The sequence below is a fragment of the Strix aluco genome, chromosome 36 (assembly GCF_031877795.1).
Source record: "Strix aluco isolate bStrAlu1 chromosome 36, bStrAlu1.hap1, whole genome shotgun sequence".
Taxonomy (NCBI): domain Eukaryota; kingdom Metazoa; phylum Chordata; class Aves; order Strigiformes; family Strigidae; genus Strix; species Strix aluco.
This window is the reverse complement of record NC_133966.1, coordinates 456,725-484,025: the sequence shown is the minus strand read 5'-3', so window position 1 is coordinate 484,025 and position 27,301 is coordinate 456,725. Positions and strand designations below refer to the sequence as shown.

General features: G+C 50.3%; 2 protein-coding genes across 2 annotated transcripts; both read left to right on the top strand.

Moving 5' to 3' along the window:
• The first annotated feature begins 5,211 nt into the window (after positions 1–5,211).
• Positions 5,212–6,159, top strand: LOC141917261 (olfactory receptor 14A16-like). Its single transcript, XM_074810365.1, has one exon. The coding sequence runs from the start codon at positions 5,212–5,214 to the stop codon at positions 6,157–6,159; it is 948 nt and encodes a 315-aa protein (XP_074666466.1).
• A 15,122-nt stretch (positions 6,160–21,281) lies between these two features.
• On the top strand, positions 21,282–22,229 carry LOC141917244 (olfactory receptor 14A16-like). Its single transcript, XM_074810349.1, has one exon. The coding sequence runs from the start codon at positions 21,282–21,284 to the stop codon at positions 22,227–22,229; it is 948 nt and encodes a 315-aa protein (XP_074666450.1).
• Positions 22,230–27,301: the final 5,072 nt, after the last annotated feature.

Below are 27,301 nucleotides of genomic sequence, written 5' to 3'. Positions count from 1 at the left end.
GTGACTTAAGACTTCTTTCTACCACTCATTTTTACCTGCCTGGATAACAAATAAGGGGTAGTAATCAGAGAGCCACACCAGACTAGTGATTTTCTTTTTAATATCTCTGACCCAAGCCCCAGGGAGGCAGCAGACCTCTCTATGGTATGGGTCTGGTCAACATATTGGCCCCTCTGTACCCCTCAGAACAGAGTCACCCACTACAATTACCCTCCTTTTCTTCTTACTTGAAGAAGTCGTAAGTTTTGGGGCTGAGAGATAAGCGATAGATGACTCACCAGGTGGGTCCTCATTTCCATCTTCAGTTGGCTGGCCGTCTAGTTCCAACACCTCACACCTATTGTATAATGACAGCTGGGAAGGTGAGGAGGGTGGAGGAGGTTTTCGCTTGCCTTTCCGAGGAAGGACCTGACTCCATTCCCCCCTGCGCTCCACATGCCTTCCTTCTGCCTGGTGAGAGGAGGGGAGGGAGTCATGTATTTCTTGTAGAGCCTCTACCTGTTGTCTTTGACTCAGGGTGTGGCTCCACCAATCAATCTCATTTTCACACTCTTTGATTGTTCTTAACCTTTCTACCTCCTCCCTCAATTCAATCACCTGCCTAAGCAGATCGTTTACTTGTTCACACCGCACACAAACAGTGTCTCTGACTCCCTCCGATTCAAGTGCCAGGCTCAGGCACTCTTGGCAAGCAGAGACCTGCACAGCTGCCTGTTTGTGCAGGACCTCTGTCTGAGTTCCCACATTCTTCATCACTTTGCCTCTGGGTCGTGTTGTGACCATGGTCCTTGGCTGGGAGAGAACCAACCCCTGTGTGCTCTTTCACACACACAGCGCTCTCACTTCCCTGTAGAGCTGTTCCTTCCCTCCTCTCTCTCCGGTACTAATCAATTGCTTGCAGGGACCGAATGTACCTTGTCCAGTGGCAGGGTCTCAGCCCTGCCCTACAAGCTGCCTAGATGCACTCCCAGTCAAATACTACCTGATCACCCTGAGCTCCCACAGGGTTCTTATCACCGAATTAATGGTGGGTGGTGCTGGTTCTGCACACACTAATTTGGAAGCCCTCCCAGCTCGTTACCAAGGGATGGGGTGTGAGCTGGTCTCCTCAGCGAGTGACCGTTGGTGTGTTTACACCTCATTCAAAACAGGCACCATTGGCCCTTGGCTCCGCCCACAGAATGTGACTCCTGTCGCGATACCCATAAATGAAACTTGGTTTTGTGGTGGTCAGCACGCTTCTAAAATGGGCCTACATCTTGAAGAAGGAGGAATATGGAATAATGGCTCATCTAAAAGGTTACCACCTGGGTATTTTTTAATATGTGGGGATTGAGTTTGGGGAGGGATTCCTGCTAAAGTAGTTGGAGGTCCGTGTTACCTGGGAAGGCTGACTTTATTTGCCCCTAGTATAAGAAATCTTAAAAAACATCAAAGATCAAAACAGGCCATAACACATCATGAACTCACCCCAGATTGTCAAGACCAAGTGGAATTATGGGGACCTGGAGAGATTATTGCTCCTTCTCTCTTGGCCCCAGGAGTAGGGGTTGCAAAAGCCCTATCCACCTTGAATAAAATGGCTTGTTGGAGTATAAAACAATTTAAGTTAACATCTATTATAATAAGTAATTTGTTGATGGATGTAGATAGTGTAAGGCATGCTGTTTTGCAGAATACAGCGGCTACAGATTTTTGTTACTGGTACAAGGACATGGATGTGAAGAATTTGAGGGCATGTGTTGTATGAATCTTTCTGATCACTCTCAGTCGATATCTAATCAGTTTCAGCAACTGCAAGATAATATGCATAAGATTCAACAAGTTTCTTCTCCTTTGGATGAGTTTTTAGGAAGTCTGGGGTGGCCAAAGTGGATTATAGAGCTTTTGAGAATGTTATCAGGACCAATAATAATAGCGGGATTATTGATATGTTGTCTTCCTATTTTAATGAGATTTTGTCTGTCTTGTGTGGAAAACAGCATGGAGGCTTTAATAAAAAGAAAGGGGGTAGATGTGGCTGCACATGCTGGCTTACTGAACTTTCCGCCCACACTGACAATGGAAAAGTACAACCAGCACTCGGGTCAGAAGATTAACGACGTCTGAAAACAAGAAATAGTTACAAGAAGGCCAGAAGAAAAGAATGTGCTCGTTAAAGAAGAAACTGATAAAGAAGGGACCTTCTGGAATTGCAAAAGCAGGAACTTATCTACTGGCTGTGTGCGGGTAGCAATGTTTGTGGAAAGTACCAAGGGGAGCTATTTTTAGAAATAAGCATGCACAGCAGTATATAAGGGCTTGCTGCTATTCTTAGAAGGCACAAGACTATATAAGGGCTTGCTAGCTAAAAAGTTTGATCTTGACTTCCAATCATATTGATTGTCTGTGGTCTTGTCTCCTGTGGCCTGCACGGGAATTCGTCCCCACAATCCCCCTCCACTCAGCACTGGTGTGGACCAAACATGGGTGTGTCCCAAGGGTGTGGCTCGCCATTCTGGAGAAGTAGGGGGGACCTGAAGAGTCTTGAGTGAAGGTCTGCCAAGATGGAGTTCAGGATGTACTACACGTGACCTGTGTGGGGTGGCTGACGGAGCTGGACACCATCTGCGCAATGGTGTGGAGGCTTCAGGCACTATAGAAGTAGCCTGAGAGTGAGTGAGGGGTGATTTCAGAGGTGATGGAGTTCTCTTTGTAGTGAGATACAGCATGAGAAAGAACTAATGCCACAAAGTGCAGCTGGGGAGGCCCAGATTGGGCACAGAGAAATGTCACTTGAAGGGCAGTGCTGTCATGTAACAAGTCACCCAGGAGACTGGAGCAGCCCCAGGCTTTGTGTTTCCAGGAACAGCCAGGGAGGATGGAGAGATATCAGTAAAGGAAGGGAGATGTTCAGGTGAGAGCAAGGTCTGGTAGACAGTTGGATGTCTCCAGCCAGCAAAGAAATACATGTGTGGGACACGGTGGGACAGCCTGTGATGGAGGCAGTAGAGAGATGACGAACATCTGAAAATCCCCCAGCAGAGATGAGCTCTTTCTGCCCTTGGCTCTGGCTGTTGTCTCTGCCACTGATGCCAATGAGGAAGCACCTTCCCCTTACAGCACTGGGTCTCATGGCCTCCCCTTCCCCACCCGAGAGCCTGGGAGGTGTTGGACCATAGTCCTGCCCTTGGCATTGACCATCCCCACATCACACTGCCCCAGGAAGAGCCCTGAGCATTGTGTGAGGGACAGGATCCACCTTCACAGGGGCTGGGGGGTCAGGAACTGGACATTTGGCAGAATGTAACACATCCAGGTTTACTCAGAATCTGTTCCACCTTGACATGGCCTTTGTTTACCTGTCATCTCTGCCTGGAGTTTTCTGCTCTAACCAGCCCCTGGGGAGGCTTTGTCAGTAATGATCCTCACTGGGACACATTAACACTCCAAGAAGCTTTGGAGTTTGCATCTGTCTTGGAGTTCTTGAGCAACATCTTCATCTTCCTATTGCTGACTGAGGTTCATGGACTCAGCACCAAACCCACCTGAGGGGTCATTAAAATGCCTTGGGCTGGTCCTCTGCTGCGGAGCTGAGCCAGGCTCCTGGGACGGAGGGAGCTCAGGGCAAGTGGGCAGCGCTGCAGAGAGACAGCTCTGCCCAGGAGCAGCTCCTCTGCAAAGTGCAGCAGGGCTGAGGACACTGCTTGCAGGTACAGAGGGCAGAAAAGCAATGCTGATAGAGTTCAAAGGAAGAGAAATCTTCATAACATTTAACACAGTAAGTGTCCTCTTGTTTTTCTGGGTGGACAATGGGAAATAGGAAGTTATTTCATATTTTTGTTGAAGGCACTAAGACCGCATCTCTCATTAGCACTTCTCTGAGCCCCAGCACACACAGAGATGCCACTGGGCAGGGCCCTGCTGCCAGGAGGGGTCTGCAGGGCAGAGCTCAGCACACAACGGGTGGGATGGGGGCTGTGAGCACTGACAGGGAGGAGATAAGGGGAGAGAGAAACAGCTTCAGCCAGGGACAGCTCCAGGCACCAGAGGCATTGGCAAGAAGTGAGAGAAACAGGCTGACAGCACCAGCTGGGCAGGGGTGGTGTTTGGGCACTGCCCTACTAGCCCTTCAGTGAAGGTGCTTTTTACCTAACAAGTCCCCCTGGTCTCCTCCCACACCAAGCAGAGCCTCTGCATTCCAGGCCCCTGGTCCAGGTCAGGAGCTGCCTCCTCTGCAGCCAGAGCTGCAGCAGAGGAGACTCTCCCGAGTACCCATCTGTCCCTCCCTGGCCTTGCCTCCCTTGGCAGAAGCATTGGGGCATTGCTCCTTGGTTCTCCACCTGCCCCTGCTGCTGCTGCTGCTCCTGTTTTCAGGCTCTCTAGGGATGGGGCTTTCAGCTGCAGCTCAGCAACTGGCCCTGCAGGTCCTGCCATGCAGATGTGTCCATGGCAGCAAGGTGCCCAAGCCCCCTTCTAGCCTCTGGGTCTCTGGGCAATGCTGCCCATGGGCTGGGGAGAAAGCTGGGTCCTTTTTCAGGACACCCCATCTTCAAGGAATCAAAAAGCTCAGAGATCTTTACTGGGGAGGGGAGTTTTCAACTGGATTCCTCTGCTCTCAGCAGCATCCAATTTCCTGTCAAGGGAACATCTGGGTGTGACCCTCCTCCAGATTCCAGAGGTGCAAGCCCAGGGCAGCTGAGAGCAAGTCTGATGGACAGCCTGGCTCTCCTCACTCTGCACTAAGGCTCTCCCCTTTGCACTCCCGCACTCTCCATGGAGCACTTGTAGCACAGCAGAAATGTCCAGGCTGTCTGCCTTCAGAACGCACTCCTCAGGTAGGACAGAGCAACAGGAGCAAAAGCAAGAAGAGCAAAGCCCCACAGCTCTGCTCTGCAGCTGGGGACACTGGGAGGGACAAGGCTGAAATCTCTTGGATTTCAGGAGTGGAGTTAACCAGCGATCACTGCGGGTTCCTCTCTGCCTGTTGGGGCACCGCAGGACTGACTCCTGCAGAGCCCACAGCAGAATACCTTGCTCCCCACTGCCCCCTCAGCCAGCAAACACCAGAGCTTCAGCCCACGATCTGTATTGAAGGTTTTTCCGGAGAGACAGAGGCTGGGAGGGGTGGGGGTTCTGTCAGAAATGGAGCAAGTTTTGCACAATAAAGTCAGTCCTAAACCTTCACTAACTTTTCCTCCTTGGCCAGACTCAAAATTGCAGAGGCAACAAATGTCCAACAGCAGCTCCATCACTGAGTTCCTCCTCCTGGCATTTGCAGACAGATGGGAGCTGCAGCTCTTGCACTTCTGGCTCTTCCTGGGCATCTACCTGGCTGCTCTCCTGGGCAACGGCCTCATCATCACTGCCATCGTCTGTGACCACCACCTGCACACCCCCATGTACTTCTTCCTCCTCAACCTCTCCGTCCTTGACCTGGGCTCCATCTCCACCACTCTCCCCAAAGCCATGGCCAATTCCTTCTGGGACAACAGGGACATCTCCTACCAAGGGTGTGCTGCCCAGGTCTTTATGTTTGCCTTCTTGATCACAGCAGAGTTTTATCTCCTCACTGTCATGTCCTACGACCGCTATGTTGCCATCTGCAAACCCCTGCACTATGGGACCCTCCTGGGCAGCAGAGCTTGTGTCCACATGGCAGCAGCTGCCTGGGGCACTGGTTTTCTCTGGGCTGTTCTGCACACGGCCAACACATTTTCACTACCACTCTGCCAAGGCAATGTCCTGGATCAGATCCATGGCAACACCCTGGACCAATTCTTTTGTGAAATCCCTCAGATCCTCAAGCTCTCCTGCTCACACTCCTACCTCAGGGAAGTTGGGCTTCTCATGGTTAGTGTCTGTTCAGCTTTTGGATGTTTTGTTTTCATTGTGGTGTCCTATGTGCAGATCTTGAGGGCCGTGCTGAGGATCTCCTCTGAGCAGGGACAGCACAAAGCCTTTTCCACGTGTCTCCCTCACCTGGCCGTGGTCACCCTGTTTGTCGGCACTTCATTTTTTGCCTACCTTAAGCCCCCCTCCATATCCTCCCCAACCCTGGATCTGGTGGTGTCATTTCTGTACTCGGTGCTGCCTCCAGCAGTGAACCCCCTCATCTACAGCATGAGGAACCAGGAGCTGAAGCAGGCCCTGAGGAAGCTGTTTTCATGGAAATTTTGAGGCTGTTATAAACGCCCCATCCCTCTCCCCAAATGATTTTCAGTTTATCCCACAGCAGGGCTGAGCTGGGTTTTTTTGCTTGTATTATTATTACTACTGCTAATGTTTCAGTTATCGTCATCATCATCCACATATTTATCTTTGTCATTATTTTCCTACACAAACATTTTGATTCATCCCACTTCTGCTGACGCATTAATGTTTTCTGTCATCTGGAGCCCATCTAAAAATATTTCTAACTCTCTAAAAACACCTCTGTAATAAAATGGGATCTCAGCAGTAGAATGCTTGAAGGCTGGGCTGTTCTTCGAATGTGGATCTCAAGAACAGGCCTAAGGAATTACATTTGGAAAAGAGGGGGTTTTTATTATGATTCTCCATGGCTTCAGGAGCAGAGAGCTCCCAGTCACCATGTGGCCCATTGAGGCTGGCAGCTGGACTTCAGTCTCCTCTGCCAACACCTTGTGACAGTGAAGATGGTGAGTGGGCACTGAGGAACATACTCAGGCTTGTCCCACATGGGAGGGTGGTCCATCGCCTACAGGAGGGGAACCTGGAGCTGGCTGGAGAGCGTGAGGGATCTGCAGGGACAGGGTGTGCCTGGGGCGGGCAGGGAATGGAGCCCCACAGAGTGTGAGATTATCTGAGGTTGAGTTACCCAAAAGTAAAGTGTTAATCCCTGTTTCTGCAGGTGAATGAGGACTCTGCAACCCTGGGTGGGGCAAAAGTGACCCAACAGGCATGGGGAAGGGAGCCTGGAGAGTGATTCATGTCACCATTAGTAAAGTACAGCTGATAGAGCTGGAGATCCACCTGGTGCCTTTGGAAATGCTCCCCAGTTCCTCCAAGCACCACTGCCAGGCCCCCAGGATTACACCCAGACTGCAGCAAGACAGCGTCCTTCCCCTGCTCACTGTGAAAGCACCAGGATCCAAGAGTGTCCAGGGGTGGCAGGGAGGGCAGTGCAGGTCCCAGCAGTCCCAGCAGTCCCTCTGATCCCTGTGGAGAATATTTAGACAAACAGGACATGAACAACTCCTTGGGGCCTGACAGGGTTCACCCATGAGATCTGAGGAACCTAGCTGATGAAATTATTATTTTTGAAGGGTTCTGGGTATCGGGAGAGATTCCTGAAGTCTGGAAGAAAAAATGTCAACCCTATGTTCAAGAAAGGTGAGAAGGATCTGGGAGAGCCAGTCAGTCGTTCTGCAATAGCATCCTCCTAGACAAGCTGAGAAGTATGGGTTAGATAAGTGGAAAGGGATGTGGATTTAGAACTGGCTCAGTGGCTGAACCCAGAAGGCTGTGGTCATGGGCACAAAGTCCATCTAGAGGCCACTTGCTAGTGGTGTGCCCCAGGAATCAATAGTGGGTCCAAGAGTGTTCAACTTCTTCATTCTGTGACCTAGATGATGGGACTGAATGCACCCTCCAGAAGCTTGAGGATAACACAAAATTAAGGAGGAGTCATGCCTACACAGGTAGTGTCACTGCCATTGAGAGGGACCTGGACAGGCTGGTGAACTGGGCTGAGAGGAACCTCACAGATGTCGACCAAGAGAAATGGAAAGTCTTCTGCTTGGGGAGGAATAGTCCCATGAACCAGTACATGCTGGTGTGTGAGTGACTGGAAAGCATCTTTGTGAGGAAGGACTTTGTGGCCCAGGTGGACAACAAGCTGAACACAAGCCAGCAGTGCATGCTTGTGGCAAAGGCAGCCACCAGCCTCCTGTGCTGCATTAGGAAGAGTGTTGCTGGGGGGTGCAGCTCTTATCCTGCACCTCCACTCAGCACTGGTGAGACCACTTCTGGAGTGCTGGGATCAGTGCAGGGCTCCCCAGTACAGGAAACACATGGACTTGCTGCAGGAAGTCCATCTGAGGGCCTATGAAGACTATTAGGCACTAGAGCATCTCTCCAGAGTTCCCTGAGAGAGCTGGGACTGTTTAGCCTGGAGACAAGAAGGCTCAAGGGGGAATCTCATCACTGTGCACAAATATTTGAAGGGAGGGTGGAAAGAATCACAGACTAGTTGAGGTTACAATGGGACCTCTGGAGATCATCAGGTCCAACCCTCCTGCTAAACCAGGGACACCCAAGCTGCTTACCCAGAACTGTGTCCAGAGAGCTTTTAAATAGCTCCAAGGATGCAGAGCCCAGAACTTCCCTGGGTAACCTGTGCCACTTTTGGCCACAGTGAAAAAGCATTTCCTGATGTTCCCAGAGAATCCCCTGTGTTCCCTTGTGTGCCCACTGCCTCTGGTCCTGTCACTGAGCACCACTGAAAAGAGCCTGGCTCCACCTCTGTGCACCCTCCCTTCAGCTGTTTCTAGACTCTAATAAAGTCCCCCCTGAGCCTTCTCTTCTCTGAGCTAAACTGTCCCAGCTCTCTCAGCCTTTCCTCACATGGGAGGTGCTCCAGTCCCTTCATCACCCTTGTGTATGTCCCTGTCTCTCTTGTACTGGGAAGCCCAGCACTGGACTCAAGACTCCAGGGGTGGCCTCACCAGTGCTGCATAAAGAGACCAATCACTTCTTTGTGCCTGCCCGCAATACTTAGTCCAGTGCAGCTGAAGATGCCATTCATCTTCTTTGCCCCAAGGGCACATTACTGGCTTAGGTTCATCCTGGTGTCCACCAGGACCCCCAGGCCCTTTTTGGCCAAGCTGCTTTCAGTTGGCTGCCCCCAGCATATACCAGTGCATGGGGCTGTTCTTCCCCAGGGGCAGGACTTTGCCCTTCACCTTGATGAACTTCATGAGGTTCCTCTTGTTCCCATTTCTCCAGGCTGTCGAGGTCCCTCTGGATGGTAGCACAATGCCTTGGTGTATCAACCACTCCTCTGCCCCATCTTCCACCTCAGTAAGGAAAATGTTAAACAGGACAGCACCCAGTATGGATTTTTGGGGCACACCACTATCTGCTGGCCTCCAGCTCGACTTTGTCCTGCTGATCACCACCCTCTGGGTCTTGCCATTCAGCCCCTTTTCTACCCACCACCCAGTCTGCTCATCCAGCCCATATATTGACAGCTTCTCTGTGAATTTCTCATGGCAGAGAGTGTTGAAAGCCTTCCTGAAGTCCAGGTAGACAATATCCACTGTTCTCCCTTCATCTACCAGGCCAGACACTTCATCAGAGAAGTTTATCAAGTTGGTAAGCATGTAGTCATGCTGACTACTCCGGATTATTTTCTTGTCTTTAAAATGCCTGGAAGTGGTTTCTAGGATTAGCTTCCCTTCCCCTCTCAGTGGTCAAGCTGAGCCTGACTGATGTTTTGTTCCCTGGTTCCTTCTTCTTGCCATTCTTGAAAACAGGAGTGACATTTGCTTTCCTTCAGTGCCCAGGCTCTTCTCCCAGTCACAATAGGTAATCAGAGATCATTGAGGTTGGCCTTAAAATGACATCTGCCAGCTCTCTCAGCACTCATTGCTGCATCCCATCAGGCCCAAGGACTTCTGTATCACCAGTTTGACCGCTTCACCATCAGATCAGTGTTCCCTGACATGATATGCTTCCATCAAGGGTACATCTTCCTTGCTGCATCCTTTCCCCCTGCTCTCTGGGACCTGGGATTCCTGAAGGCCTGTCTTGCTAGTAAACAAGGAGGCAAAGGAGGCATTCAGAACCTCAGCCTTTTCCATGTGTGTGTAAACAGCTCCCCTGTCTCACTGAACCATGGGCCTGCATTTTCCATTGTCTTACTTTTGTCACGCGTGTATTTCATTAAGCCCTTCTTGTTGTCTTTGACATCCCCAGCTGTATTCATTTCCATTTGGGCTTTAGCTTTCCTAACCTCATCCCTGCATACTTGGACAATGTTTGGTTATTTCTCTCATGTTATCCATCCTTGCTTCCACCTTCTGTATGATTCCTTTAGTGTCTGTGTCAGGAGAGGCCAGCTCCTGGGTAAACAGAGGGTCTAAGACCAAATCCCATATTGTCTAAAATTATACACACAGCCCACTAACACTGCCTAGCACATCAACCCTTATTTGCCCTTGCTCTATTGGCCATGGGTTTGCTTGCTTTGTATCCTCCTTTGGTGTTTTAGAGATGGTTGCCACAGTAATTCTTCTCTGGGCCAGAAGTTGAACTAGTACCTCCTTTTATTTCCAGTAGTATGTTGAGAGTCCTCCCGCTGTTATTGTGTGAGACACACTTCAGTCAGGGTGAGCCGTCAGCACACAAACATTAACAGCTGACCAAGAGGAGCTTCTAGTCCAAGGGGACCTTGAGAAACTTGGGGATATGAACCATAGAAACCTCTTGATGTTTCCAAGGAGACGTGTCCAGTTCTGCATTGGGAGGAAGAATAACCCCGTGCATCAGGGCCAGCAAGGACTTGCCCAGCTGAGCAGTGACCGTAAGGGAAGGGCCTGGGCACTAGGAGGGACGGCACACGAGCCGGTGGTGCATGCTCCCCAGGAACAAGGCCAGCTGCCTAGGAGGTTACATTAGGAAGAATGTGGCAACCTAGAAAACCTGAGTTAGCTTCCCCTTCAACTCAGCACTGGTGTGGTTCCACACACACAGATGTGTCCCTCTGTGCAGCTCCTATTTTGTAGGAGTTGGGAGGAAGTGGAGGGTGTGGGGGGAGGTCTGCAAAGATGGGGTTCAGGGCATCAATTACATGACCTGTGTGTAGAGGTGGAGGGACATGGGCATCTTCAGCCCAACAGCATGGAGGATCCAGGCAGTAAAGGATTAGCCTGAGAGTGCTTGAAGGGTGGTTTCAGAGGTGATGGAGCTTTTCTTCGTGGTGGAAAACAGCATGAGAAAGACATAATGGAACAAAGAGATTCTTGGGAGATTGAGAATGTGCATGAAGTTAAAGAATTGTCACTCCAATGGCAGCGTTGTGCAGCAACAAGTCACCCAGAGGGAGTCTGGACCATCCCATAGCTTTGTGTTTCAAGGAAGATCCAGGGAGGATGGAGAGATATTCAGTGTTGGTGTGGCCTCACGTTGAGTACTGTCTGCAGTGCTGGGCCCCACAACTGAAGAAGGATGTGAAGGTCCTTGAATGCATCCAGAGGAGGGCAATAAAGCTGGTGACAGAGCTGAAAGGAATGTCACATGGGGAACAGCTGAGGACCAGGGTTTGTCCAGTTTTCAGAAGAGGAGGCTGAGGTATGACCCCATTGCTGTCTGCAGCTTCCTGAGGAGGGGAAATGGAGTGGGAGGTGCTGCTCTCTTCTCCCTGGGATCCAGGGATAGGACATGTGGGAATGGTTCAAAGATGTGGCAGGGGAGGTTTAGACTGGACATGAGGAAGCATTTGTTTTATTGAAATGATGGACAAACACTGGAACAGGCTTCCTAGAGAGGTGGTCTATCCCCCAAGCTGTTCAGTGTTTGAGAGGCATTTGGACAATGCCCTTAATAAGAGCTTTAACTTGGGCAGCCCTGAACTGGTCAGATGGGTTGACTAGATGGTCCCTTCCAACTGCAATACTCTATTCTATTATATTCTACATCAGGAAGGGCAGTGAGATTCTGAGTTGAGAGCAGGGTGGGGAGGAATTGATGATGGTGAGAGCCTGCAGGGAAAGAGCTACAGGTGTGGGACACTGAGGACAACCTGTGGTAAAGGCAGTTGAAGGCTCTGGCAAGGCTGAGAACCCGCAACAGGGCCAAGGACTTTTCCCCCTTGCCTATGGTTGTTGCCTCTACAGCTAATGCCTACCAGGACAAACTTCAATCTTAAGGCACCAGGACCTCATGGCCTCCTTGCCCCACCCAGGACAGACCCATCAGTTCCATACCATAGTTCTGCCCTTGGTACCACACATTGCCACATGACACTGCCCCAGGAAGAACCCTGGGCAATGTGGGAGGGACAGGATCTCCCTTCCCAGGGGTTGCAGGTCAGGCTTTGGCCCTTTGGCTTCATTAAGGCAGACTGAGCATCAGAACCACCTTTACACTGTGTTTGCTTACCTCTCATTCCTGCCTCCACCTTTCTGCTCTAACCAGCTCCTGGGGAGGCTTTGTTGGGGATGGCCCTCAGTGGGACCCATTAACACTCCTTGGAACTGTAGGCGTTGCTTCTGACCCTGACTTCTTCAGCTGTTTCTTCAGGCTCCTCTCAGTGTCGGAGGCTCATGGTCTCAGCACCAAAGACACCATGGGGCTCATTAAAATGCAAAATGCCATGTCTCTTCCAGTTATGTTCTTCAGACTTCATGTCTTGGGTAGCTAACTGGAGAGGTCTCTGGAGTGCACGTAAAGGGGAATTTTTCACTAAGCATTTAATACAGAAGTATTTTTTAAGTGTCTTCTATGACTTTTTCAGTTTACAGCAGAAGTGATGGCAGCATTCTCTTAATTGATGTTGATGCAGGAGGTCTCCTACTGCTGCCAGGAGGGGTAGGACCAGCTCCTCCTGAAGGTCAGACACTGCATGGACAACCTGATTCCTCACCTCCCCAGCCCGGCCATTTCTCCCATCGGCCCCCTGGGACTTGCAGCACTTCTCCTGACATCAGACTTCTCCACCCCAGCTGCAGCTGGAGGTTACAGCTCCTCTGCACCAGCTCCCACTGCCTTCCCTCACAGACCTGGCTGCACACAGGGACAACAGAATTTCTCTTCACTGCAAACAAACAGAAGGAAAACATGGGAAAGTTTAACAAACAACAACCCCCACTGCTCAACTGTGTGCTAAGGGGAAGCTGCCTCCACTGAGGTTCACCATCCCCAGGGGACAACCTCACTAGCAATGTTTCAGACAGATGGATGGGAAATGAGAGATATGAACACAATGAAGGAGGTGGCTGAAGAGAGAATTATCCTGCTGAAAGACAAAGGCAGGCTTCTAACTCCCTGAAGCTCAGAGCTTCAGTTTCAGTTAATACACTTCCGAGAAATTCCCATTTGTTCATGGTGGAAAAACATCATCACTTTATTCAAAGTTTTCAGTCTTCTCAGTTGACGAAAAGGTGCTCAGGTGTTTTTTAAAAGTCTCAGGGAGTTCCTCCAGTTTCCAGGCGGAGCTCAGCTGTCTGACCATAGACATCAAGTGCCCCTTGCAGACGTCCTGGTGTATCTGACGTATTTCCCTGGGACTGGCCACTGTCACACAGACCAGGAGGTCTCCTGCAGGAGACCAGAGGGCCTCAGGAGCTGCTGGTAGAGGCTGGGCAGAGGGGCCCAGGACACCTGCACTGCCACCAGGCATCTCTTTCCCTGTGCCTCAGGGCATCTGTTTTTCTGTAGCTATATCCCACCCTGGTTCTGGAAATATATTTGTCTTTCAAAATCATAATTAAAAAAAATGTTCATGAAATACCTCAAAGACTGGTATATCAAAAAAAAAAAAAAAGCAAAGCTAAACTATAGGAATATAAACACTGAAAATTTGAAAAAAGATGAAAAAATATTAGAAAATGTATTTGCATTTCATCATTTCTTATTTCTTCTTTGTTTCATTTTTACTGACGTTTTAAAAACATTTTAATCATACTCCGGCCTGCAGCATAAAAGAAAGATATTTCTATGTCTTGAAGAGATTCCAGCACACTAAAACCACTCCCCACCGAGCAGCATAGTTGCCACTCCGCATGCCTTGCACAAAGAGTCACCACTAAGGTGGCAGGCTCTCTCACCTGATACGGGGAAGCTGGGTGACCACCTGCAGTGAAACACCCTGGGTTTGTACTTGTCTCTACACATCTGTGTTACAGTGTCTACTCAAAGGTTCTCTGGATCATCCATGAATGCTTCCTTTTTATTGCCTCCAGGGTAAACGAAGAGTGACTCCTTTTTAGGTGAAGAAAGGGAGGACACTGGTCTCCCCAAACATCAGACACCTCCCCGCAGATGTCTATGTCAAATCTAGTTGTCTAGAATTCCCTTCCTAGTCAATGGAGACAAAGGAGTTGTCTCCACTGAGGTGTCTGGAGAACCTTTTCCTCGTGACCAGGAATGCTCCAGAAGGGTTTCCATCCATCCTGGGTCACCCTTCCAAGCACCCTGTGGGTACTTCAGCTGCCCCAGGGCATCTCAGAGATCAACAGCTGATGGATGTGGGCAAAAGAATTTCTCAAATTAATTTGCTTCATCACCTTCCCGGGGACTGAGTTGTGACTGAATAGCCTGTAGTTCCATGGGTGGTCCTTGTTGCCCTGCTTGAAAATGGGTGCAATGTCTGACATTTTCAACCCTGTTTGCCCTGACATTTCTAAGGTGACCAGGAGCAGCCTTGCAATGACACCAGCCAGCTCTCCCAGCACACTTGGGCCCATCCCCTCTGGTCCCATGGACCTGTGTGTGCTCAAGTGGTGCAAGTGCTCCCCAGACACACCTTCCTCTGCCATGAGTGGAACCCTGCCTGCACAGATGTTTGTCGGAGACTCAAGGATCAGGGAGATCTGGGGTCAGATCCTATCAGGAGAAGAAGATGGGTAAAAAAAAGAGTTGTCATCCTCTTTCTGGTTTCAGCTTCAGACGAGATTTGGATTTCCTGCCTCCACACCTGTACCCCAAGGCCATGTCTGTATCTCCCTCCTGGACAAACTGTTCCCTCTTCCACCCTGTGCAATGCCTTCTGGTGTGTGAACGATTCAGCCAGAAGATCCCTGTCCATCCCCACCAGCCTGCAGTTAGGCCCTGCTCAACTCCCAGAACATCAGACTGAGGTGTTGCTGGGCTTTGATGTTGTTGACCCTGAAGATCCGAGAGGGCTCCACAGATCTTGGCTCTCCAGGATCCTGTCAAGCAGATGCTGAACCGTGTGAAATGTGCTGTGCTGCAGGCCAAGGCTGTCATTCCGCTGTTTGTCTTTTTCCTCTGCCATGGTCAGTGCAGCCACGGCTGCCCTCAGCATTCACATCCTCATCCAGTTCTGCCTTGTTCATGACTATCAGAGTGCAGCCCTAGTCAGTCATCACCTGCCTGTGTCCAAACAGGAACGGTGAGGCAGGGCAAAGGTGCCTGTCTGGGTACTGGCTGTAAGGACACCTCTGTTCCAGCCCCCTGACCAGCTGCAGCAGGCAGGAGGGCAGGTCACACTCATGGACACCCTGCTCAGCCCTGTCTGCTCTGGAGAAGACCTGACACCAAGCAGCATCTCCCCTCAGAACCACAGCTGGGACTGCAAGTTGGAGGGGGCTCACCTGGAAAGAAGTGCCCAGGAGTGAGCCAATACCCAGGCTGTGTGAGGGCTGAGCAGGTGCCTGGAGGCCAAGACAATGAAGGAACCAAGTGTTTTAAATTTTTGTGAGGATGAATTACAGTGGAGGAGGTTGAAGACCCGCTGTCAACTGCAGGAGGAGACTGTACGAGCAAGAGTGGACAGACACCCAAACAGCAGTTGTCTGAAACGCAGGGAAACAAATCCAAGGTGGAGTCCACGTGGCATGGGAATGCACCAGAAGGAGAAACTCCTTGCTGTCCATGAACAGTAGGAATGTATTTCAGTCACAGGTGGCATTCAGCTTCCCTGATTCCGAGAACCTACAAGTAGGAGTTTCAGGGTGCAGACCATGGCCTTTGGGGTGTTAAAGCTGGATGCAGTGAGCTGCAGGGGTAATGTAGAGCTGTCTGAGGCAGTGCCTCCCAGGCTCCCCTTGCAGTCAGTGCAGTGGAGATGTTCACTGACTTATCTGATCACATAAAACACAGGAACATCTCTGTCACATAAACATCTGCTCTCTCTTTGGCTGGTCAGATATCAGATGGGACATCAGAGGATAATAAGATCTTTGAGGTTCAGCGTTGATCTTGGGAGGTCTGTGGGAAAACCCTCTGCTCAAAGCAGGCTCAGGTATATGGTGAGACATGGCTTCTTAGGGCTTAGTCCATCTGGGTCTTGAAAACCTGCAAGAATGGAGGACTTCACAATCTCTCAGGGGGACCAACGCTTGTTCCAATGCTTGGCTAGCCTCATGGTGAAAAAGGTGAGGCCCCCCTGGCTGTGTGGTGCCCCTCAGCCATCCCTTCTCCAGGCTGAAGAAGGGTGTCAATAGGAGCCCTTTCACTGAACAGAGTCCTGGGAGACCTTTTCGGTAAAGTCTAAAGCAAAGGCAGCGCTGAGTCACTCATCCCCATCTGTCTCTGCTGCTGTGAAACCCCCTCCCCATTCACCAGCAACTCACACGGGCCTTTTTCAGTCTTTTACTGCAAAATGTCCCATTTTTGACCAGGATAGAGTTAACTTTCCTTGGGTTGAGAGGGAGCACAGCTGAAGGGCTGGGTCCTGATCAATCACTGGAGCATTCCATGTCATGTGATGTCAAAGCTCAGCCTATAGACAGGCACGTGCTCTCCACGCGAGTTGTTTGTTTTTGGTTTCCAGATTGGCTGGACGGAGTTTCTCTAGTGCGGTCGAGATCAGTGCTGGGGACAGGCTCTCCACCAGTCGCTGTTCGGTGACCACTGCTGCATTTTACCCATTTTGGACTACTATCATTACTGTTGTATTTGCTAGTAGTTTTTTTTTTTTTTCCTTTAACCTACACATTTCTTCTTTTTTTGTCCCTCCCCTATTTCATGGGGTGGGAGGGGGGAGGGCAGAGTAAATAACTGGCCATGTGATGATTCACTACCAGCTAAGTTCAAACCACAACAACAACTGATCCCTTACGATTTCAGCATCCACCAGTGGAAGGTCACTGTTCCCACAGTCATGGTCCTCCAGCTCAGAGGACCAGGCAACCCAAGGTCTATCAGTATTATTAAAGCGTGAGGCAAAGAAGTCGCTGAAGTCTTGGGAGGTTATCTCTGCTGCCCTGCAGAAGCCTTATACATAGCTCCTGCCCTGCTCTGTTTCCCATCCAGCAGATATTGGGGGCTTCAAGTTGCCCGCAAGGAGCTGTCCCAGAAATGTCTGAAAAGGCCTCACCTACTTCTTCCTGAGTCTGCCCCATTGCCTGTAGCAGACACCCACTACAGTGTCACGGGTGTTGCTCTGTCCACTAATCCACTGGTTCTCAGCTGACTCATCACCTCTCCCCAGGCACAGCACCATGCATTCTCACTGCTTTCTCACAGTAACAGCAACTCCTCCTCCTTGCCTTCTCATCCTTTCCTTCTAAAGAGCCTGTACCCACCCATCATCACACTCCAGCTGTGAGAGCTGTGAACCACAGCTCCATTAATGTAAATGTCCTTGGGGCTCTGTAAATTCCACGACTTCTAATTTTTCTCATTTGTTTCTCACACTGCATGAATTACTGTGCAAGCACTCAAAAGAGGTGTCCAGCCATGCTGATCTCCCAGAAAGGGCAAGAGATCATTTCCATGGTGCTGTCCTGTAGCATCTCCTTATTTATGTGCATATGTTTGAGGTGTTTCCTTCTCAGCTCTGTTTTGCTAATTACCATCTCCCTTCTGCTCTCATCATGCAAGACCCTTTCCTTGTCAGCACCATCCAACACTTCCTCACTTGGTCACTGTCTTCCTTCCTCAGTCATACCAGTTTAATGCTCTTACCAGGTTGGCCAGCCTGTTGTCAGAGACACTTTTGCCCCCCTTAATCAGATGGTTCCCTTCTCTTCCTAGCAGCTTTTGATCCTTAGAAAGGGTCTCATAGTCATAAAAACCCTGTTGCTGACACCAGCCGCACAACCAATTGTCTACCTACACTTCTCCAAACTTCCCCCTCAGCAGAAGGATTGAGAACACCACCTGCCCCCCATGCCTTTGACTGTCACATCCAGAGTCATGTCATCATGCTTGATACTTTCTAGGTGTCCTGGGGCAGTATCAGTGGTGCTCATGTGGAAGAGCAGCTGGGATAACATTCCAAGGGCTGGACAAGTTTCAGTAGCCTTTCAGCAATACACCCTTGGATGAAGCAGAGCTGACAGGGCTCTTTGGAACCTGGTAGAGGGTTCTGGCAGCTTGTCAGAAGTCCAGGTCTCCTCTGACTATCCTTACCAGCAGGAAGAGGCACTATGAACTTCCTCAGAGGATTCTCAGGATCTCCAAGATTCAGTCTCACCCAGGATCTCACACAAAGTCCCCAGAACACATTGCCAGGACTGTCAAACAAAACTTGCGTTGAATGTCGTGTTGATCCTGATATGAGCAGGAGGCTGGTCTAGAGCCTTCCCAAGGTCCCTTCCAACATGAATGGTTCAGGGATTTGGTCATCTCCAATGACAGCTACTGCAATTCTTGCAACCATGAATTCCTCCTCTGCCTGTGGGTTAGCACCAGCACGGTAATCCTAGAGCCAGACACTCAGTGGTGTCATGTGGCTGTTTGAGCCTGGAACTCAAAGTTCCATTGTGACTGACTGCTGCTTCAGACAGAACAGGCCCTGCGTACAGCCTGCAACACCTCGACACTGCAAAAGGATGAAGAGTGGGAGTGACTCCTACAGAAAGTCATAGCATGAGGGTAAAGATAGTCCAATGTCCCCGAGGTCCCATGCAAACCCAATAAAATGGAGTAGGATTGAAGAGCCCTGGATATCCTAGGTATGCAGTTACACACTTGGATTTGTCACTATGGGAGGGGGCAGGAGCTGGGTTTGTTAAATGAGGAGAAGAGAAGGCTTTGGTGAGACCATGTTCATCAGCAAGATGGGTCCAGGCTCTTCCCTGCTGTGTGTGATGAGAGGATGATGGCCTCTGTGGAAACAAGAGGAAGAACTGTTTATTCGTGAATACAGTCAAGCCCTGGAACAAGTTTCCCAGAGAGGTTGCGTCAATCCTTGGAAATTTTCAAACCCAGAAGGAATAAATCCCTGAAGTACCTGGTGTGACCTGACAGCTGCCCTTGCTGTGAGCAGCAGATCAGCCTAGAAACCTCCTGAGGTCCCTTCCAGCATGAGTGATTATTCATTTCCTTCTACCACATGTTTAGCGACGGTAGGGAAAGCACTTGGGTTCCCTATGACCATGGATTAAGTCAAAGATAATTATGTTCCCATCATCTGTGTCTTTCTTGTCCTTCACCACTCACTGCTGTTTAGATGCAGAGCTGCTTGACAGGTATCCCCAAATTGCCATGATCGTGTCCTTTGTTTCACTTTCTGTTTTCTTTTTCTTTTCCCCCATCAGAGACCTTCATTTTGTGATCATCCTTATACCCTGTCACCCAAACAGCCCACCTCTGCTTTCTCTTTTCTTACTGGCCCTAGCCTTCCTTGCTCTGTAACTCTTTCTGAGATGGTCAGTGTGGTTAATAATACATTGGACAGCAATTCCATTAAAGTAGTACATCCTTCTAGTGTTTGAGGTGCTCTGTAACTCCTCACACTGCTATCTTGTAGGAGACAACACCATCAGGGTGATCTGTCTGTGCAGAAACACCTGAGCAAACAGTGCTTCAGTCTTCAAATCTCCCTCGAGTCAGCTCTGGTGTGGCCACTGGTGGACTACTGTGTCTGTCTGTGGGGCTTCCTGCTTTGGACAAGTGAGGAGGAACTGGAGAGGGTCCAGAGGAGGTTTGCCAAGATGGGGTTTGGGGCCTCAAGCACATGGCCTGTGAGGAAGGCTGAGGGACCTGAGCTTCTTCAGCCGGGTGAAGTGGAGGCTCAGAGCAGCACAGTGAGAAACTGCAACTGCTTGAAGGGCAGTTTCTGAGATGGTGGCACTTGTTTCATAGTGGAAAAAATCAGGAAGAAGGAAGAGTGACAGAAAGTGCGCTGTGGGAGTTTGAGACTAGACATGAGGAGAAAGAAATGTCCCTCCAAAGGCAGTGCTGTGGTGCAACTGGCCACCCAGAGGGAGTCTGGATCAGGCCATGGCTTTGTGTTTCAAGGAAGAGCCTGGGAGGACAGAGAGCTATCAGTGAGGGTAGTGAGATGTCAGAGTGAGAAGAGGTTTAGGTGTCCACAGTCTTCAAGGGAAGAGTTGCAGGCATGGGACACTGTAGGACAGACTGTGGTAGAGAGTTGGGAGCTGTGGCAAGGCTGAAAGCCCACAACAGAGCTGATCTTTTCATCACCTTGGTTGTGGCTGTTGTTTCTGCAAACAAGACCTGCCAGTAGATACCTTCACCTTGTTCACAAGACCGCATTCTGTCCTTGCCTCACCCAGGAGAGACCCAGAAGGACTACTCATGCTGTAGTCCTGCCCTGGGCATTGAATATCCCCACATCACACTGCCCCAGGAAGAGCCCTGAGGAATGTTTAAGGGACAGGATCTGCCTTCCCAGAGGCTGGGAGTCAGCACTTGGCCCTTTGGCTTAACATAACACATCCAGGTTTACTCAGAATCTGTTCCACCTTTACATGGTCTTTGTTTACCTGTCATCTCTGCCTGGAGTTTTCTGCTCTAACCAGCCCCTGGGGAGGCTTTGTCAGTAATGGTCCTCACTGGGACCCATTAACACTCCAAGAAGCTTTGGAGTTTGCATCTGTCTTGGAGTTCTTGAGCAACATCTTCATCTTCCTATTGCTGACTGAGGTTCATGGACTCAGCACCAAACCCACCTGAGGGGTCATTAAAATGCCTTGGGCTGGTCCTCTGCTGCGGAGCTGAGCCAGGCTCCTGGGACGGAGGGAGCTCAGGGCAAGTGGGCAGCACTGCAGAGAGACAGCTCTGCCCAGGAGCAGCTCTTCTGCAAAGTGCAGCAGGGCTGAGGGCACTGCCTGCAGACACCGAGGGCAGAGGAGCCGGGCAGAGAGAGAGGGGAAAGGCAGATGGGAGTGGGAGGGTGCTGAGAGCTCAAAGAAGAAGAGTACTTCACAGCAGTTAACACGGTAAGTGTCCTCTTGTTTTGCTGGGAGGGCAGTGGGAGATGGGAATTTATTTCTCCTTTCTGGAGCGGGCGCTAAGATCCCAGTTCTAGTTAGCACTTGTCTGAGAGTCTCCTGAGCCCCTGCACATACCAGACAAAAAAGCCCCACAGCTCTGCTCTGCAGCCAGGGGCACTGGGAAGGACAAGGCTGAAATCTCTTGGATTTCAGGAGTGGAGTTAAACAGCGATCACTGCGGGTTCCTCTCTGCCTGTTAGGGCACCACAGGACTGACTCCTGCAGAGCCCACAGCAGAATCCCTTGCTCCCCACTGCACCCTCACTCAGCAAACACCAGAGCTCCAGTGCAGGAGCTGCATGAAGGTCTTTCTGGAAGGACAGAGACGAGGGGGCTGTGGGTTCTGTCAGAAATGGAGCAAGCTTTGCCCAGAGAATTCAATCCTAACCCTTCACTATCTTTTCTTCCATGGACAGGCCCCATGCCCACAAGAAGCAAATGTCCAACAGCAGCTCCATCACCAAGTTCCTCCTCCTGGCATTCGCAGACAGACGGGAGCTGCAGCTCTTGCACTTCTGGCTCTTCCTGGGCATCTACCTGGCTGCCCTCCTGGGTAACGGCCTCATCATCACCGTCATCGCCTGTGACCACCACCTGCACACCCCCATGTACTTCTTCCTCCTCAACCTCTCCGTCCTTGACCTGTGCTCCATCTCCACCACTCTCCCCAAAGCCATGGACAATTCCCTCTGGAATATCAGGGACATCTCCTACTATGGATGTGCTGCACAGGTCTTTTTTTTCTTTTTTTTTGCTACAACAGAATTGTATCTTCTTACTGTCATGTCTTATGACCGCTACGTTGCCATCTGCAAACCCCTGCACTACGGGACCCTCCTGGGCAGCAGAGCTTGTGTCCACATGGCAGCAGCTGCCTGGGGCACTGGGTTGCTCAATTCTCTCCTACACACAGCCAACACATTTTCACTACCACTCTGCCAAGGCAATGCTGTGGACCAGTTCTTCTGTGAAATCCCTCAGATCCTCAAGCTCTCCTGCTCACACTCCTACCTCAGGGAAGTTGGGCTTATCATGGTTAGTGCCTGTTTAGCTTTTGTTTGGTTTGTTTTCATTGTGGTGTCCTATGTGCAGATCTTCAGGGCCGTGCTGAGGATCCCCTCTGAGCAGGGACGGCACAAAGCTTTTTCCACGTGTCTCCCTCACCTGGTCGTGGTCTCCCTCTTTATCAGCACTGGCATGTTTGCCTACCTGAAACCTCCCTCCATCTCCTCTCCAACCCTGGACCTGGTGGTGTCATTTCTGTACTCGGTGCTGCCTCCAGCAGTGAACCCCCTCATCTACAGCATGAGGAACCAGGAGATCAAGGATGCCCTGAGGAAACTGATGTCTGGATGATTTTCAAAAGCAATGAACTGCTTGACATCTTCTGGGAATCACTCAGAATGTAACTCCTTACAGGCCAAGCTCATACTTTTTTGGTTTTGTTGGTTTTGATTGTGGGTTTGGTGTTTATTTGCTTTGTTTTACTTTGCATAATGTTGTCCATAATGAAATTTCGTTATTTGTGCCATTTTTAATTATGTGTCTATCCAGATTTTATGTTACCCAGAGTCTGTGTAAATAAGGAGCTGTGCCCTTTTGTGTTTAAACAAAACAAAGAACGTTGCAGTGACTTGCCTGAGATCCTTCCTTTGAGACCTTCTCTGGAGCTACAGGGGCAGTTCCTGTGTGCAGAGGTGGAGGGGAAAAGTGTCCCTGCACAGCAGCACTGCCAGGGAGAACCAGTGCTTGGTCTTTCCTGAGCTGCTTGCTCTCCATTTCCACTCTCTCCTTCTCAGCCCTTTCATTGGTATAAGGCCTGAGAGCTCTGGCATCTTGGTCACAGTCCTGCTGCATGGGAGTTCTGTTACCACAGGCAGGGACAGGCAGTGGGCACTTCTGTGACAGAGCCAGCCTCCACAACAGCATTTCCCTAAAGCAAAGTGATCTTCTCAGTGCACTGCTTGAAGGCATAGGTCTTGTTCCAAAGCTGCTTTCAAGAAGGTGTCCAAGGAATTGGCCTGCAGATGAAAATACCAGTGAGCAGCTGAACAGTGTGAGTGTGCAGGGTTGGGGCACGCAGCAGTGCCCTTGCACAGCCAGGCCTCCTGCGAGAGACCTGAAGGACCAGCAGAGCAGGGGTGGGTTGTGCCCATGTTGGCTGGACACTCCGGGGAAGCTGCCCCAAGGCAATCATAACAGACTAGTCCCTCACAACCACCACTGGCCTCTCACTCCCACTTGGAGAGGTTCTTTGTGCAGCCACAGAGGGACACCAAATGACTAGGTCAGAAGGCCATGTTTGCACTGTAGGGAGAAGATGTAAAAATGCACATCATGGACACGAGGAGAGATGAACCTGAGTGAGCACAAATGCCATCAGCTATTCCTGGGGGTGCCATGAAGGCCTGTGGGACCAACAGTGTCTTGAGATCAATTCACGTTGAGAGTAATGTCCCCTGGGAGACCACCTGAACGCAGCACTGGGATGTGTTTCCTTGAACCGAGGTCGCTGTGTCCATTCTTCATGCCTTGGGGCATCTCAGACCTGTACAGAGCAGGGAGATCACTGCAGGGCTGAGGTGCCTCCCAGCCTCTGGGGGTGGCAGCAGGAGACCAGAGAGGCACTATGACTCCTGCACTGCACTGTCTCTGCATGTGCAAGGGAAGGACTCCTGTCCCTGAATGTCCCTGTGTGTATGATGAGTGCACGAGGCCAGCTGAGTAGTGGGCACCTGACAGAGCCCTGAGACTTCTGTGTGTGACTCCAGGAACAACCCCCACCATCCCTATGAGATTTATCTCACCTTGCCTTGGACAGGGTCATTGCAAAAGCCTCTGTGTTCTCCATCACCCTTCCTTGGCTGTCCGGCCCGGTCCTTCAAATGCAGAGTATGAAAGAAGCTCACCTGTGGAGCATCTCGCCTGGGCAGTCAGAAGTAATCCTGCAAACGTGATCGACATTGCCCTTTAGAAGAAGTCATCTCTCAGCTTTCAGAAGGGACAGAGCACATCTAAGGGGAATGAATGAACTCAGAGACACACATACCTTCATCTTTCACCTCTCTGAACTTCCTTTTCGATTTATTTAAGCAACTAACAAAGAAATAAATGTTCTTCCTCACTGGAATCATCTCTGCTCGTAGCAGCATTAGTGATATTTTGGGCACCTTTTGCATGTGCTGAGCGTTTCCCACTGGTGGCCACATGCAAAGATCAGTACTGGGCTGTGTGCCACCCGCTTCTCTCTGCAAGATTTCCAGACTGGAAGGTCTGTCCTGAGAAGGCAGCTGTACCTTAGCTAGGGGTATTTATGTCATCTACAGCAATCACTGCATTCTTGTCACAGATAGAGTTCTGTGGCCCCAGTGGAGTGGGCCACCTCTTCTGTGATTTCAGTGGAGCTCTCCTGCAGTGACACTGTGACATTCATGGTGTTTGCTTCCATAACCTTCTTCTTAGATCCAGTCTGCCCTTCCTGTTCACATGGGCATCCTGTCTGTGCATCAGAGCTGCCAGCCTTGGGCAGCTCTGCCATCCAGTGTTGGCAGACAGAAGGTCTTGTCCAGCTGCTCCTCTCACCTCACTAGTGTCACTGTTTCTATGACACCCTCATCCTTGTCTGTGTGATGCCCAGAACACCCTTCCTGACATAGTCTGACAAACCCCTTTTTCTACACCATCCTCAGGCCACTGCTCAATACCCTCATCTACAGCCTGTGGACCAGAGATTTGTGGGGGGGGAAGGAGGGCACTGAGAAAAATACTCAGGAAAGCTATGAGCTGCACAGAGACCCCATCAAAGTTGTGGGCTTGTGGAAGAAATCCTTTCTGGTTCTCTTGTGATGATGCCCAGAGGACCAGGGCAAGTGTGTGCTGTTTTGTGGGCATTCCTCTGGAAGTCAGTGATATTTAGAAGGCTTTGGGTGTGGGAAAGGGCAGAGAGGTGGTGGTGGAGCTGACTGGCATTATTGTGAGACCTCCTCTCTCAAATATCTCAGAAAAGCCAGAGCAATCAGGGAAGTTCCATGGTACTCAGAAAAGGCAAATACCAAACCTCACCTAAGAAGGGCAAGAAAAGAGTTTGTGAGAATTACAGGCTGGCCACCTTCACGTCAGTCCCTGGGAAGGTGATGGGGAAAGTCCTCCTGCAGCCAACTCCAAGCACTTGAAGGAAAAGAAGATTGCTGAATGTGTATGGGAGGGGAAAGTAGGCAATGTTGTGTACCTGGACTTTAATAAGGCCTTAGACATGGTCTCCCATGGTCTCCTTATACCCATATTGGTGATATCTGGACTGAAGAAGTGGACAATGAGGTGGGTGGGAGTTTGGCTGGATGATCAGGCCCAGATGTCATCAGTGGTAAGGAATCTTCCTGGCAAACAGTCACTAAAGACACCCCTCAGTGACCAGCACTTGGGCCAACTTGGGCAGAGTACCTGAGGGGTGTTGGAGGACATCATCTGCCTCCAGCACTGCTGGGGTGGCTGAGCAGGGGCCTCTCCAGCACAGCAGCACATTGTGTCCCATTGGATGCTGGCTGCGAGGTCACTTCTGGCTGGCTAGCAGTGGGGAGACAATCACTTGGAGGTCTTGAAAGCCATTACAAAGCTTCTCTCCTCAAGATGAAAGATTTGGGGAGGTCAGGGAAATCTGGGACAAGAGACATGGGAGATTTGGGGGAGGGAAGAGGGGTTTGTCCAACAGAGATGAAAGATTTTATAGAGGAAACACGTGTTCAGGTAATTTTCATGCCTCTGTAATCCTTACTGTGAAAACTTCTATGTTAGGACCTTACCCTTTTTCTAACCAGTAACCTTAAGTCCTACCCCTACCCCTAAATGACACCCTTCACCCTGACAAGAATCCACGACTCTAGGCCCTAACCTGAATCATTACCTCTAAACTAAAGTGCAAACTCACACCTCCTTACTCTCACTCTTACCCTATCCCTCACCCTAATCCCTAGTCCATACCCCTACCATCAATATGTCAGCCTTAACCTTAGCCCTTAAGCCCAGCCCTCAACAAAGCCCTAACCCACAAAGCCAGCCCATACCTAAACACTAAACAGACACGCTCAGCAGAGCACCAAACCCTCTCCATAAGTCTTTGCCTAATACTTAACCCTGAAAGGTGAGTTTTATTCCCTAAACTTTAACCTGAAGGCCTAACTCTCAAAACTCTTCTTTCCCATGTTTTAATCCCCTCACCTTCAACATCTTTCCTAACCCTAACTTAGGCTGTTTGGCCATTGGGGGCGGGGCAGGGATCATGAGGTGCCAGACCTGTCCCATGGTGTTGGACAAGGAGTAGGAGGTTATGTGCAGATAATCAGCTGACAGGCGACAAGGAGGAGATGGGTGGGGATGCTCTGCTGAGTTCAGCTGTGCCTCAGGATCTCATGGGGCAGCCAGAGGGACAAGGCTGTGAAGGCAGCTGTGGCATCACTGCTGTCTCTGGAGCTGATAGGCCAACAGCAGGAACATGGCTGGGAAAGGGCCTGTGAGGTCACCCTCTTGGTGAAGTAGCTGATAGGTCACACCTTGAATCATGGCTGGGACATGTACTTTTAGGCTCACAACTGCCAGGGTCTCTGACAGGTCAGCAGAAGGCACATGCCTGGCAAGGTGATTGTGGGAATCCCTTTCCCTGAGCACCTGTTCGTCCCATCCAGGAAGGGGGCTTGGATATGGTTGTCATGTCACCTCCACCTGAGTACCTGAGGGGCAGCAACAGCACACGGTGTGGTCGTGTCTATCCAAGAAGCTGAAAGGCCGGCAGCAGGCACGTGGCTTGGAAGATCACAGTGGGATTATTTTTGTCTGGTCAGCTGGTGCAAATCTTGCAGATCCCATCTGTAGAAGGGTTATCCCACTTTACTCCTGTGATCACTTTCAGTATTTTCTTACAAAGAAAAAAATTCAAATCATCATTTCTACAGCCCCCAGCAGAGGCTGTTCACATAGGAATTGCTTGTTCCAGTTTTAGATAAAGGTAAGGGCCTGTAGTTGTCTCTGGTGCCTGTGGGAGCTTCCTGTAGACTTCACTGTTGAAATCCAGTTTATTCTGCAACCCAGGGATGTGCTCAGCACAAGACAGCCTGAAGACCAAGCTGTACATGGAGCACAGCCCAGCACAGCCCTGGGACTGCTCAGGTGCTGGTTATGTGGATCTCTAACTCCTTGATGTACACTGGTCTTCTGGTCAGGATCACTGAATTGTGTGATGAAGGATAGGAAAAGGATGAGATCTGCTTTAGATAGCTAGAGGAAGCACCACAATTTTAGGCCCTGGTAATCCCTGGGGACTTTGAAGACCATGGGCCTCTGCTAGAAGGTCTTGGTTGAAGGGAAGGTAGAAAGTAATCCCTGACCCAGCATGGTGGGAATGCTCTCCTGGATAAGTTTTGCACAAGAAGACAAGG